This window comes from Antrostomus carolinensis, unplaced genomic scaffold (assembly GCF_000700745.2).
Source record: "Antrostomus carolinensis isolate BGI_N321 unplaced genomic scaffold, ASM70074v2 scaffold708, whole genome shotgun sequence".
Lineage (NCBI taxonomy): Eukaryota > Metazoa > Chordata > Aves > Caprimulgiformes > Caprimulgidae > Antrostomus > Antrostomus carolinensis.
This window is the reverse complement of record NW_010330675.1, coordinates 10246-26020: the sequence shown is the minus strand read 5'-3', so window position 1 is coordinate 26020 and position 15775 is coordinate 10246. Positions and strand designations below refer to the sequence as shown.

The 15775-nt window shown below is 37.5% G+C and overlaps 1 protein-coding gene across 1 annotated transcript in view; it reads right to left on the bottom strand.

The window, feature by feature from the left end:
* Window positions 1-356: 356 nt before the first annotated feature.
* Window positions 357-15775, bottom strand: part of ARHGAP28 (Rho GTPase activating protein 28) — a gene marked incomplete at its 5' end in the record, with an annotated part of 20928 nt that continues 5509 nt past the window's right edge. The window contains 10 exons of the mRNA XM_010172962.1: window positions 357-448; window positions 2279-2343; window positions 2981-3135; window positions 5391-5534; window positions 6234-6431; window positions 8663-8745; window positions 10251-10413; window positions 13704-13781; window positions 15113-15204; window positions 15313-15478. Coding sequence (XP_010171264.1) covers window positions 357-448; window positions 2279-2343; window positions 2981-3135; window positions 5391-5534; window positions 6234-6431; window positions 8663-8745; window positions 10251-10413; window positions 13704-13781; window positions 15113-15204; window positions 15313-15478 — 1236 coding nt within the window. The remainder of the gene's footprint in view (window positions 449-2278; window positions 2344-2980; window positions 3136-5390; window positions 5535-6233; window positions 6432-8662; window positions 8746-10250; window positions 10414-13703; window positions 13782-15112; window positions 15205-15312; window positions 15479-15775) is intronic.

The window sequence follows — 15775 nt, the reverse complement described above, 5'->3', positions numbered from 1 at the left end:
CAGATGCCACTGGAATCTTTCAAAAAATTAATGTTCTAACACCAGCTCAGGAAACAAGCAACTCCATATGAGGCAGGTTGTCTTTTGTGCACCGTACCTTTGTCCGTCCTCCTTAACTCCTGGGCCAACCGGTAGAAGTGTAACCCATATGAAAGCAAAACTGATGTGGTATTTTCAGATGGTCCAGAAACTGGAGTGATAATGCTTATACCAAAAGTAGTACATGGCAAACATCAGTTGGACAGTACAATAGGAAGGAATGATATCCTGTAGCTACCACTTTGTTTCATCTCTGCCAAGAGCTTCCTTCACTGTTGTCCGTTTGGCTTTTGTCCAGTACACCACAGCCTTCTGCTTCAGCTTGCTTTTGGTTTTATCACCCATTCTGCCTGAGGATTTGCACGGTAAACATCTAACATGTATGCATCTGGATCCAAACAATGGTGACCTGAAATGGAAATCGACAGCCCTGAATCACAGGATGTTTTGTTTGAGCACATTAGCAAATGTGACAGAGCTATGTTGAAATTTATCTTGGACTTGCACATAGCAAGCCTAGTTTGGTGTGTCCAGCTGACATCTTGCCTGGATACAAACAGGAGCTTAGGTAAATTGGCCAGTGATTTTAGTCAGTGAGAGTAATGAATTCATGTTCACTTCCAGGCAGGATGCCCTGCATTACGCTGAGTTGTGGACAAGGCATTTAGTCAAATGGTGAACAAATATTACATTTTCTTTAGAAGCATTAACAATACTGTTACTTTAAGTGCCACAGTATGTTTTTTTTCTTTCTTTGGATTTACTGAACTGGAATTACAACTCTGTGACTTACTTTCTACACTGTTTTTAAATGCTGAAACAGTAGCTCTGTAAACCATGTGTTCCCATCCAGCTAGGATCTTGCAAAGAAATATAGGGACTATATCAAGGTTTTTGTCAGTTGCCATTTTGAGCTGGTTAAAAAAAAAAAAAAAAAAGAAAGAGTCCTCTGAAGTATAGCAGTTGTCAGGTTTTTGTTAGGTGGTTACTGGGAATAGGAGTTGGCTGGGGAGTCCCTGCTGCCTTTGCCACAGAAAGAGGGATTTGGTGCTTCTTAATTGAGTAATAAGACAATAAATTCTTGAGTTAGGTTGATTTGTTGGACTATATTGCATTTGCACCAACTGATGAAGCCATTTAACTGGTGAAGTTACACTGCTGTGACACAAAGAATTACGGTAAAATTTTCATACAGTTACTTATAAGGTCACTGAGGTGCTAATGATTTTATTAAAGTGAAAGCAATATAAATGAACTAATGCATAATCAATGTAACGAGGTACCCTGGAAGATCTAGGACTACTAGAATAGTTTTATATGAAGATGAAAATTAAATGTCCAGATTTTTGAAGGAGCATGGTGGGAATACTTGGGATTGTTTCACAAGGCGTCTAGGATCTTCTCCTGATTTAGGATCGGTTGGTCATGCTGTTTAGCCAGAAAAAAACAGATCACTGATCACTGATCAGCTTTTTGTGAGCATATATTCATTAATAAAGACTGCTTTTTGAGTGCTGCTGAAGTCTGTGAGATTTTGTAATAACTTTATAGAAACTGTTTAGAGCTGAATTTAAAAGAATTAAGGACTAATCTAATCAGACTCCAACAGACCATCCAGAATTTTAGTATGACTAGAGAAAGGAGAGAGTCAGGATTGTGCAATATAAAATTAAAATCTGTTTTTTGACCTTTAGGCCAGGAACTTGTGTAGCAAATCACTGTTGTTATTACAAAAATGTCGCTGCATGAAACACGGGATAAGACAAAATCCCTACTATGAGGAATTTACAATCAAAATAAAGCACATAGATTAGTACACCCATACATGCAGGGGCTGAATTCTCAATTCTGTGGTTTTTATTTGGAGGAGGTTAACACTTAAATACAGAGAGGAAGAAATACGTCTCGGGAAAAGCCTTGACAGTGAGGTGGAATGTGCTCATGAGAGGAAGACTAGGGTCTCTTAACCATGGAAAAATGCTCAATTATGAGAGTGAGAGAGGTAAGCAAAAGGTTGGATGAATTTGACAAGACTGTAATGAGTCCTGCTGAGATCCAGCCACAGAGATCAGGTCACTACCTCCGGTGGGGTGCCCTTCCAGTCGTGCTGGAGTCAGACACCTTTCCTGCAGATGGACTGGAAGGTAGGAGAGACCCAGCTGTGTCAAAACAGCACTGCCCTGAGGTGTTATAGGAGGCTAAGGACGTACAGAATTGAATTTTCAAAAATAAGACCTACCTATATTTCCTCCAATTTCATGTAAACTTTGGATCTGGCCTCTCATGTTCTGTGATGAACTGTGGCTAGGATAGAAAAAAACCTTCAGTTTATCTTTCTGTTATAAACACTGCCTTATTGACCACCATCTATATTAAGCTAAAAATTGAAATTTTTACCCCTGTGAACTTACTTGTCAAAAGCAAAGACTTCCCTCAAGTGACACACTGCAGAATACTGAATCTGCTGCAGAGCTAGATTACTGGGTCACAGTTAACTACGCCTTCTATTATTTATTTTTTATTATTAATTTAAAGAACAGAATTATGTGGTAATATTACAAGACTGGATTTTCAGATACAATTTCCCATTTCCCATAACTTAATAATTATTACTTTACATAAATAAAACCATGAATGTTTTATGGACAGATGTTAGAAAAATCCCTCTGGGTTCTCTATGCAGCAAGCCTATAAAACATATGTTTTTAGTAGTGGTATAATGGTGGGCAGATTGATTTTGTATAGGAGCCAATTATTAAGTAAGATATAAAGAATAGAATCAGTGGTTAAAATTTCTTTGATCAACGTAACCATAAATTATCAATTTTAGATTAGAAAAAGAATTCTTGTAACACAATAAGTCTTTGAAAAGGGGACAATTTATTCTTTAATGGTTCTGACATTATTGTTCAGGAAAAAAAAAATGTTCTGATTTACCCACCTGTTTTCACAGTGGAATCGAGCCAGGATGTCCTTGGCTTTTGTTTGGCTGTTGAGTTGAATTGCCATAGAGACTTTTGAATGCAGTGGAGCATAAACTCTTATCACTCCCTCGGGTATGTCAGACTGCAGGTATGGGGGGAAAGTGACAGCTCCCTAAAATCAATATTCAGTAGAGTAAGTCTAAGGCAAATGTTGCTGTAGCTCCATTCAGAAGCATTTCTACAACTCTTTTGAAGTTGCTTGCAAAAATCACTGTCCTGGATTCACTTAATTACATATATAACATATTTACAGTCATGCAAATGCAAATTTATAATAAATTTGTTTTATACAGTATAATAAGATATGACACAAAGACACAAACTCCTTGCTAAGCATCACATAAATGAATGCAGAATTAATTACAGTCCTTGAATTTTAATTTCTTGTAATAATATTGAGTGAAGTTGTTATCTGAGATTTTTAAAGTTATTTCTGTTAACACTGGTCAACGAACCAACTGCTTATGTAAAAATATAAAAAAAAATACTATGAATACATAGTCTTCCTTTTAAAGATGAAATTATCTGAAGCATGAAGATCCAGTTCTCTGTTTTCACTTCCATTAGCTTCAAATGGATTGAGGGGTATGTGGAACAAAATATCAGAGTACCGTATGGTTTCTGTTAATTTGAAATTTGACCTTGTGTAGGGTTCAGATGATCATCTATGAAGTTTATGCACTCCGCCATGATTAATGGTGGATAAATCAATTAGCAAGGCTTGCATTCCAGTTCTAATCCAGTTAATACCATGCTGAGCAGAGTACAATAGTCTCTCCAGTCTCTATCCCTGTGTAATTTAGAACATCTGAGACCCAGGGATTGTGTTAAGTGCTCTCAAAATTCAACTCAGTTATCCAAACAGTTTTCCTCCAATTTACCCTTCATATTTCAGCTACCTGACATGGCTAGTCTCGTTTTTATTAGATACAAAGCCAATTACTACGATCAATGAACTTGCCTTCCCGAAGGTGCAATGACTGCAGTAATTGACTCTCCTTAGAAGCTCTCACTGTATTTGTTCCAGGGTGAATACAATTTTGCAACACAGTAGTCTACACCACCATTTTAAACAAACATCTATGTCTCCATCTGCAGTACAAATGTGTGTTCTACCCACAATATATTTCAGTCAATGCTGGCAAATGAGTACTCCAAGAAACTGAATTAGCATGGATTCACAATTCATACATATCCTTTCTCTTTCTGTTTTTTCCCAGAGGTTCCTTTCTGTTGTTTCTCTGTTGTCTGTATTAGGTAGATTAATCTCTATTTCCTACAGCCTCTCAATATCACTCCTTCCTAATTTGTCTTTTCTTTTGTTCTTCAGGACTATTCTTCAATAACTATAGAGGCCTTGACCAGTTCCTTGATTACTCCTCTTGCAATTCACCAATCTCCATTCTTTTAAACCACCATGGAAGACTAAAGACTTTCTCTCTGGGTTATTAAAGGTAGTTACTACATGGAAATACTACATATAAACTGCTATAGGGACTGCATATGTTGTGCATTTTTACACAACATGCTTTGTTGTCCAAATTATATGTTACACCTAACATTATGGCTGGATCTCAATGGTCTTTTCCAACCAAAGCGATTCTGTGATTCTATGTAAGTTAATTTTAGGAGTCTATTAAAATAACATTCCTCAAGTAAGTTCCTAATCTCCATAACCAGTCAATGGAGAAATGTTAGTGGCTTTAAGACCTCCAAAGGAAGATCTTTGTATCAGATTTTCCTAAGTCTGAATTGCACCTGGAGCTCTGCAAATCCTCAAAGGTATACAGCTCTCTCCTCTAGCTATATGGGGAATAACAATGCAGACCTGAGGAGAGCTACTTCATTAAGTGCTTAAGATTTAGACCCAGTTTTGGTGTCTATTTTAGGCAAATGAGATTTTCCCTCTGCTTAGGAAGTTAGTGCAAAGCTGTAAAACTAAAACTTGCAAGGAGAATATCGAGTGGCCTGAACTAGGACATGGGTAAGTGCAATTAATCCTAATATGGGCCGTCCTACTACTCAACTACAGATCCATGCATTTGTTGGATATCTACAGATCATTGCTGTCAAGGACAGTCCACATATGACCATTTTCTTATAAAGCAGGTACAAAACCAGCGTGTGTTTATAACAGTTTGTAGCATGGGGTTGCTATAAACCATTCTACCTTCCTCACCTTTTCTCAATCAAGCCCCAAAGCTTTGTCTTGTCAAAATGTTGGACTGGGAAGCACATCTTTCAGATTAGCTCCCAAATAGCTTTTATACAGCAAAATTTCCTCCCCACCCTCAGAAGCTTCTATGAGATAAGAGAGGAGGGAGGCTGGTTAAGTCTGGCCTTGAAAATTATGTATTTTAATCACACCTCTGATCTTTCAGGTCTCTCCCGTTCCATGGTCTTTCTCCTCAGAAGTTTTCTCACTCCTTTGTCAAACATAAGTTGCCTCTTACTGTTGTTCATTGTTGCCTCATTCATTTTTCTCACCTGAGAAATCAGGAAAGATGGGACCTAAAAGGAGGAAACCAGAGCTGAGAATATAGAGTAATTTTTTTCCCCCATAACATTGGTGTTGGATGTTCAGAAAGGTGCCAAATTTTAGGCCACAGAAGCTCTGTTTATTCCTAGAAGATACATGCAATTAGTAGTTCCCTCTAACAACCCACCCTTATTCCTTTGGTGAAACTGCAGAATATCTTTCATACCATATGAAACTTTTTAGTGAGTTTTGCAGTTTTAGGAACTTTATTAGGAGGCTGTCTTTGCAATTTCCATTGTACCCTCCTGTTATGGGGAAATGAGCTGACAGCCATTATCTTTATGTCGACCTTTGGAAATCCAGCAAGAACTATGGGCTAAACTTTAAACAGTCATTCAATCCCATTCAAGTCTAGATATCTCACCTAGGCATGTAAATTAAATCATTCTCCTATGCATTCTCTTGTATAATCAGTGGTGTGGGATAGGTACCTCCAGAGGGCAATTCGTGCTAAAATAGATGTCTTGAATAGGTGAGATAAATCTCCATCCAGTGGTATCTGTCACCCTATCTCGTTCTAGATCTCATTCTAGATCTAGAAAACTGCAGTTTCTGAAGAGCAGCTAACTTCTTCTAGGAAGGTCAGTTTACTCTGATTTCTACAGAGCTGCTGCATATAGCAAAATACTTCTCTGTATGGGAGCCATAGAGAGGGAACCAGCATTACTCACTGTCCAAAGGATGTCCTGGTACCGAATTAAAAGCCGCACAATGTGCGCTGTGGTGGCAGCTGCTTGCATTTCTTGTTGGTTTGCACGTTTCCCTTTGTAGATGAAGAGGTTTGGTGCAACAATCATAGAAACATTCCACAAATTCATTTTATTTTTCCCTTCATTAGCAACCACCTTCTTCAAGAACTGAAGAAAGGCCTGGAAAAACAACACTTGTAATGTTGAGTCTCACAAAATATTTTACTTCTCAAATGCAGCATTTTTGAACGCACAACATATCTGGCTAGAAAGCTGACATTTGCACTTGGAGGTGAAATTCAGGTTTTTTCTAATTTGGATTACTCTGATGTTTGCTGGCACAACCACCTATGTCAGTCAGAGAGGAACAGTTAATGTTATCAAAATACACATTAACAAATTGACTATCACTTAGAGCATAATCCCAAATCCATAAATCAAGTAGAGTGACTGCACTAAGGCTCTGAATCCTCTATTACAGGAAAGATATAAAGATGTTGTAATGGAATAGTTAATTTCTTCATAGATTTCAGGGTGATTATTTTGATGTATCTGGCCAAGGTTTTTTATATTGCAGTCAACAGGGTGATCAGCCTCTCTTCAAATGTGTACCAGTCCCACATAAGATACAATCTGAGGAATTTCTGCCAGAAACCCCCCCACTTTTATTCTAGCATAATGAAAGCAAGAAGCACTCAGTGGTTGTTCACTGACGTCACTTCTGCACATGCATGGCAGAGTCAAAGGAAACTGATTTCCCTTTTGGGCAGTTTATTCAGATTTTGCTTGAGTGACTAAATAGGATGGATTGCAGCTGTGGCTAGAGTTGGGGTCTGCCAGTGAGTCCTTCTGCAACACCATACCATTAAAACCACTGTCTTTGTACCCTGATATTGCAATTAAACCATTTTTACAAACCCAGGGATTATAAAACAGAAACTGTGTTGGAGAAATTTCTAAAATCTCATTATATATAGCAAGTAGAGATGCATTCAGTCTTGTCATCACTTCTATTTTCTTATAAAAGCCTAGTAATAGTTAAGACTACTCATCTAGTATGTGTTTTACATGTACTGCTCTATATCAACATGGACTTTGGTAGAAGAAATAACCTTCATTCTTCACAGGGCACTAGTAGACTTCCAAATGCTTTAAAGAGGGTTGTTATTCTTCTCCTTTGTTATTGCATAAATAAATAAAAGTAAAGAAGGTACCTGAACTCATAAAACTATATTTAAACTGACCAGTGGGAGACTTCCAGAGGTGAGGGACCTGCAGGGTCCTGGTGAGCAGTGAACCTGATGAAATATCTGAGGGCTCCCTGGCAGCTTGTTCACCCAGCTTTCCTTTACATGGAAACACGTCCAAAAATGCAACAATGTCTCTTAGGGTCAGGATATAGCTGCAGCCAGATCTGGGAGCTCCCAACCACCGAAAATGCTTGTAGCTACCATGTTTGTGTAAGGAAGTGGTAGATGGATGTGGGTTTGCGTTTGTAAGGCATGGGTTTGTAAGGCAAAACAGCTAAGGCTGAGGCCCTGACATCCGGCCTACAGATGTATATTTCAGGAGTTTTTACTTTTGACTACCTGCTCCAGTCTGGTCCAGTGCCCAGGAAGCCCTTCAACACTGGGAGAGCACTAGCTGAACTTCTTGCAGGGCAGCTTCTTGTTTAACTTCATCCTGGAGAATTCCAGTTATACAGAAAACCCAGAAACTGGACCTTCTTTTTCCAAATTATGCAAGGAACATGCCTCTTTGAAATGGGTGCTCCAGAATAAATGATGCCTGGGAGCCATTTACTGATACTAGCAGCTGAGGGAACTGAGGTTGTTTAGTCTGGAGAAGAGGCTGAGGGGAGACCTTATCGCTTTCCACAACTACCTGAAAGGAGGTTGTAGAGAGGTAGGAGTCGGTCTCTTCTCCCAGGTAACAAGTGATAGAATGAGAGGGGATGGCCTCAAGTTGCTCCAGGGGAGGTTTAGATTGGATATTAGGAAAAACTTCTTCACTGAAAGGGTAGTCAAGCATTGGAACAGGCTGCCCAGGGAGGTGGTGGAGTCACCTTCCCTGGTGGTATTTAAGATGGGTAGACGAGGTGCTTAGAGAGACGGTTTAGACGTGGAATTGATAGTGTTAGGTTTATGGTTGGACTCGATGATCTTAAAGGTCTTTTCCAACCACAACTATTCCATGACTCTATGATGCCTCCAGTAACTATTTCTTAGTTGCTTGTAAGATAAATGATAACCAGGGAATTGGATAATATTTTTAAGGAAATGATAAAACCCACAGATGAATACTTTCACAGTGCAACATCTGATCAACTGACTGTTAGAAAAAAACCTATGTTGCTCATTTAAAAGTCGAAGGCACCACAGAAGGCAGGTGATAGCAAACAAAGAACTTACCTTGGCTGTGTCTCTGTTGGCTTCAGGCAGCAGCATGATCAACAGATGCAAAGCTTGCAACTGTAACTTGATCTTGGAGATTTCTAAGAATATGAATTTTTTTTTTTTTTAATCACAATTACAATTGGTTTGTTCTAAAATCCTTGATGGTCAGCAGCTTTAGAAATACAGCAACCACTGCTTGGTTGAGACTAATGTTTTTACATATTTATTAACCATAATCTTTTCCTCAAATATAAAATCAATTGTAAGGATTTTTCCTCATATTCTTGGGTCTTTGTCACAGGGGGAGACAAGGTTCTATAAAACTCTGTGTAAATAGCAAAAAGCCAATGCTTTTCAGTAGAAACCAGTTTCTCCTTGAAATCATGGTCAGAATGTGTTCTATATCGATCAACTATTTACCCCCTTTTAAACTGAAATGGATATTTGTTTTCAGAAAATTTTTGGACTGTTGTTATTGACCAATTTGCTGAACATTTGTGCTTTTTGATTGCTTATAACTTAAAAAAAATATTTGTACCAAGTCTAGAACTCTAAATAAATGTAGAGCTCCCTATCAGTTACAAAATACCACCCTATTTTCATAAATTGGTATATATTGACACTGTGCAATGCTCACTAGAAGAGCTGGGATGGAGAAGACAGGAAGAATAACTCTGTCATTTGCTTCCACTCAGGGTGGATGAGAGAGGTTTGGAGAACAAAAAAGTGATTGTTGTCGACAGTGTTTCTGTTGGAGGGAATAAAGTCACTTTATTCTGCACAGATACTTCATGTTCAGTCTTCTCCTCCAAACTGCTAAGCAATCATGCAGCTTGGGACTCACAAGGAGAACACCCAGGTACATGAAGGTTACAGGAAGGGGTCAAATCCTTGTGGCCTTTACACTTCTTAATGGAGACATTGAAAATATGGCTGCAACCTTAAATAAAGGTTCTAAGTTTTTTTGTACCAATTTGCATAATAAATTCACCATTTTGATAGTTTCAGTCTATCCTAACTCAAGTGAATTTACAATAAAGTCAATAGGTATTGCAGGGTACTACTGTGTTCTTCCTGGAAGAGCAATGAACAAAATGTACTGAGAATGAGAGGGTGTATGTACACTGAAAACAAAACCTGACTGTTTTTTGTTTCAGGTTGAAGACTGAAGCTTTAAGGGATCACATATATCTTTGTATGAATATTCTGAATATTCAGCATAAATCCAGAGACAAATAAAATAGATCCAAGAGAGTATCAGCTAAAGGGCAGTGGCCTGAATTTACCTTGCAGAAATTTTCATTTGTGAAATCTATAATTTGTGTGAATCAGAGTCTATATATGAAAGTAATTGCTCAGCCAGCGTTTCCTCACAGATTTCAAATCTCACATTAAACAGTGGTGTCACTCACACAACAAATCTATGCTATTAGGTAAATGAAGATTTTTTTTTTCCATTTGAAAATTAAAGCTTTCTGAAAATTCAAATATTTAGGCAATGCACTGGGCCTTTTTTTGACTTTACTTCAGAGAGAGAAAAAAATGTAACATCTACTATTTCATTTTATCTAGATCAGTCCGTACTAATTCTTTTTCTACTTACTTTCCACAAGTGTGATGAAAGCAGGCAGATATTCTAATGTGAAGAGAGGGCTTGGGAGTTCTCTTATAAACATTTTCAGCAGTCCTGCTGCATCATTATTTCGTACTTGATCCCAGTCAAATGTGTCTTCATAAAATTTTGCCTCAAGTTCTTGATGGAGATTCTGAAAGATAAAAGGAACATTTGACCTTTAATCATTGCTTCTGACCTGGCAGTTTGAGATCACTTCAGCAATCCCATTATAAACAACAGGCACATTTACACTGTAGTTAAATAAATAGCCCTAAATCAGCAGCAGTCTAGATACAGCGTGCAGAGTTCAGAGCAGGTTCCTGGGAATATTTTGCAACCCAAGCTAAATTTGGTTTGCATTAGCTAGATTTCTGCCAGTGACCCATTTGAACCATTTTCAAGCAGACAATTTTGTGCAATGTCTTAGAACTAGAAACAGAAAATTCAGTTAAATGGGATTTTTAGCATAGCTGTTTTTGTTTAAAACACTCTCCAGAGGTTTTGACTCTTAAATCACAAAAGGAGTGACATTTCCTCCTCACTGCCAGCGAACCTGCTAAACAATGAGGTGTCATTGAGTCCATGGGCCTTGAGCAAATGGCTTTAACTTCAGGTCTTCCTGTCTTTAGAATGATATTTTCTTTTAGGATAGCTGTAACTAGATTTGATCACTTCACCAAAAAAAAAAAAAAAAAAAAAAAAAGTATCAAATCATTACTATCAGAAAACCTCGACTTAATACATGCCAAAAAACTCCCTCAAAAAACCACAGGAGATATTTGATGCAGAATCGATTATACCATTTTGGGTGCCCATACAATGCTCTTGTTCTCCGGGTCAGAATCTTGCTCTATAACAGAGGTCTATTTAGTTCTGAAGGGGAACTAATCAATGTTTCACAGACGTGTGTGAATGGAAAATATATGGTAAGCATGCTAGTAGGAACAGAATTTGGCTTCAGACATGGATCACTGTTTGGAATATGCAAGCTCCTAAAAAATTTGTTGGGTTAACAAGATTGAAGGAGGCTGTTGTAATAGAAGAATATCCATAAATAATGCAGCTTTCACAATTATTACTGGCCAAATGCTGCCTTATCCATAGGAAGTTTGTTGTTGCTTTTTTGTGTGACCATTTTTGACAAATTACAACTGTAATTAATATTCAGGTTTCAGTTGATGTTTTTGTCAAATGTTCTTTAATATTACACAAAAAAGTTTGGTCCATTCAGACAGAAATCATTAAAAAATGGATTCTGTTTACCATGCCTCACATGAATGGAAGGAAATTACATATCAAATATGGTCACACATAATGAAGTGAAATGGTTGGCACAAAAGGAAATAGAAAGTCATTCAGGATTTGGTATATACGGTTACAACCTCATTTTTACTAGCACATTTTACTGGTTGTAGTTTGGGCTATCCCAGCTTCCTCTGTATTCACATCCTTTGCACATAATCCATACAAACACCTGGATTAAATTATCTCCTGGTAACTGACTGAGAAATATGGAACAGAAATCCTCACCTCATCAAAATCACAAGAGGAGAGAAAAACTATTCCACATTTTTCTGCTGAGAACTGGGAAAAATACGTAGAAATAGAAAGTAACATTTTTGAAACATAAACATTGAATATATATACCCACACTGGCAAATATATATGCACATTTTATATGCTACACTCACCCCCCTATACATATATAAATATATATACACCTAAGTACTTTTAAAAAACGTTTTTGCATTTTTTTTTAAATGTGATTGTTCCTACTATCATGCATATTTGGTTCACTGGAGCTTTTGTTACAAACCAGATTACAGATGAAAACCTGTATTTAGTTCTTATATTATTCGCTTTATAGAAGAGTAACCTTAAATCACTTCCATATGCCTTTTCTTTCTCCAAACAAGACTGAAATAAAATTGGAATGCCCTCAAATCCTAATGTCATAATAATGTATGAAGGCTTTGAAGGATAAAATCTGGATATGCTTTGAAAAAATCTCTCTTGCTGGTTGGCTTGTTGGACAGACTTAAATGAAACCAAAACTCAGATAATTTAAAACTTTCATATGGGCAGTTTAACTTACCACACAGCATAGGGGAGTTACATATAAAGTCCTATATCATAGCAACTCCCTGGGTGTAGGTTGTGAATAAAAAGTGAACAAGGCACAGTACAGTATGTGCAAAGAAAATGAAAATAATTTAATTAGACAGAGCACAGCCCTGCTGTGTAACCTCCCCCTAGAGACTGGAAAAAACTGAGATTGTGTGAAGTAGTACTTTAAGTATTTGTATTAAAAAATGAGGAAGCTGAAAACTACAGGCCGAATTAGGAGCTCTCTTCTGCAAGATGTGGCACTTCACAAGGTACTGAGTGCTTTTACCAATCGACAAAGGGAGCTGAGAGGCTACTGACTATCTTTGGCGCATTTCCTATAATGCCACTTTTTCTTGTACAGTCATTTTTTATGATCCCTATTCCATCAATGTTTAGCAATCTCCAACATCACTCTTTGTGTGGCTGCCACAATGTTGAGACTTCCTGCCTCCGAAAGCAAGACTAACTTTCTTGAGTATGGGAAAGTGGGATTGGGATGCACTATTAGAATTTGCTCAAACCAGATTAAAAAAAAACAAACAACAACCAACCAACAAAAAAAACCAAACCAAAACAAAAAAAACCAACAACAAAAAACCTAGAAAAACAAAACAAAAAAAAACAACAACAAAAAACCTAGGAAAAAAAAAATCTGGGAAAGAGGTAAACACTACTGAGCCCAGAAAAAACTTGTTTTCCTAATTTGTCTCTGCCAAAGTTTTCCAGCTTTTGGAACCAAGTTAGTCTGAAGAAACAATTGCAAACATTACTGCACCGCAATGTCAGGTTATTGTGTACCAACTAGTCTGTGTTCATAGCCCGCAAACAGCCTATGAAAATGCAGTACTCCAGGCTGCCAAACAGTGAATGCAGGCCAAATATCTCTCACTTGGAACCTGAAATTGTAAAATCACAGAAGATAAATGAGAAATAAAATGACGCAAAGGTTAAAATTATATAGAATAAGATCTTTATCTGAAGTTCACTCAGCTTAGCAACTCTGGATTTCTGAAATAAATTAAAACAGAGATAAGATCACAGCAATTTTGGATGATGGAGATAAACTGAAAGGATCCCTCAATGTTTAGTGTAGAAAAATTTCATTCAACAGTCAAGTCTGTGCTTTATATAGAACATTAACAAATGCAAAGCAATAGACCATATATTCTGTGATTTATTGGTTCCCAGGAATCAATCTGACCTTTCACTGGTAGGAATAGAAATGTTGATCTACACACATCAGTATTTATGTGCAGTGTGCATTTGTGTGTGCTGTATTATTTTACATAGGGTCTGTGGTCCAGGACACAGACAACTGGAATTAATGTGTACCTTGACTCTGGAGGCGGATCCAGGCACTCGTAGAATTCCTTCAGTTTCTAAACCTGTCTCCTCAAGCTTGAGCAGCAACTGAAAAAAACCCAACAAAACCCAGGAAAATATTCAGAAGCACTTAAAAATACTATTAACTTTTTTTTTTCAGTCTAGGTATCCTTGAAACTAATTTGAAAAATATATATTTCTATGTAATTTGCTAATGTAAAGAGGCTAGGTCCTATAAGTAAACCTCCTTAATTTATTCTCCATATTCCTGACACAGAAATATGGATTATGCAGAGTATGAAAACCTGATAATGCCATAAGCCCCTCTGTCCTTGGTTTGAGACTTGGCACTGCTATAGAACAATTAGCACTTAAACATTAATAAAAGGGCAGATATACTGGTTAGAACACAATGGTGTTTTGAGGGAAAATTAAATTCTGATAAATGTTTAGGTCTTTCCTCGAGAAGTACAATGGTAAGGTCTATAGATAACACATTTCTGGGACATGAGAACTCAGATTAGAAAATGATCAGGATATTATAGTTTGAAATTTCTGTGAATAGAGGAATAAGCTTTTCTCTCTACTTTATAAAAAAAGTAAATATGGTTTGATTTAACGTAATTTAGAATGAGGAAAAAAAATTATAAATTCCTAACATTTATTCATACAGCTCTGGATGTTCACCACCAGCTCTACTTCCTAACCTAACTGTTGAATCCTTCTAATTTCCCATGGTGTCTTGGTATGGAAGCTGTGGAGCTGATTGCAAAGTCATGTAAATATTCAAGTATTGTCAGTCTCCACACCATTTCCTGTTTTTTCAGTATTTACAGGGAAACTTGTAGTTTCAAGCCCATGTAAACCTGTGTAATTGCATGTATGCTTGTGTCTGTGTACCTTCTCCAAGATCTCTGCTGGATGTCATTATACTGTCAAATAACTTATAAAAATGATGTTGTCTTGTCACACAAACTTCAGTGAGAAGATACGACTTCCATTCTGGAAGTAATAGATAAGTAAGAGCTACGGTTTGAATTAATGTGAAATTATAACTCCTGAGACAACTCATTTCTGCTGCTTCTGCACACTCACACAATTTTTCACAGTTCTCTAACTTAATGAGAAAGGGAAACAGAAAGCCAGACTGTTTCACGAAGTTTCTTGTATGGTACCATATAGTTACAAAAAAAAAAAAAAAAAAAAAAAAGAGGTCCTTACCACACGTAAAACACAAAAAGGAGCAAATTTTTTATCCTGTCACAAGGTTTTCAAACCACAACATGCAGACAGACAACCTGTAGACACCTTCAAATCTGTAAAGCCTGAATCTTCTTTTATCTGATGACTGTTTTGAGTGTCAGTGCAAATGATGGAAAAGAAAATCTCAGTGGCTGAGCAGGCCAAGTTATACTCACTTTTTGGAAGATGAGGGGAACTTTTATTCCAGGAACCTTCTTTTGATCATTCTCTAGCAGTATGGTGAGAGGAACCCCAAACAGACCATTTTCTTAAAAATAATAAAAACAATAAAAAAATGTGAAAGAGAGAAAATACAGCCTCATACACGTCTTAGCTACTCCAGAGTGGCGCCCATGGAGATGCCACAGCACGGTACCTCGTCCCCGCACCCTCTCTGCACGGTTCCTCTTCAACTCCACCCCCAGTGCATCATAGAAGGCCGTTAGCTCAATCAGGGAGAGGTAGCGAATCTTCTTCATGTCTTCGGGAGAGAGATCTCCAACCTCTGTCAGTCCAAACCGGCTTTTCCGAACTATGAATTTCTACAATAGAGATGGGTTGCATCTTTATTTACACAAAAAAATACAGGATGTGAATTTTTGTTTGGAAAGAGATGCCTGTATGTGATAGGAGGTCATATTAGGGTAGATGGATAACACCAAAGAGCTGAACTATAACCCTATATATTGGCCTGATATGTTGACATCACTTGCATCCATCTGAAACATAAAACTGAGCTTCTTGCCCTTTCTGTTCCCTTGCAGTTTGACTGGTAGGCAGTGCTGGAGCAGAAGTGTTAAAAATCAATGCTTGTACTCCAGCTGGGACAAATGAGCTAT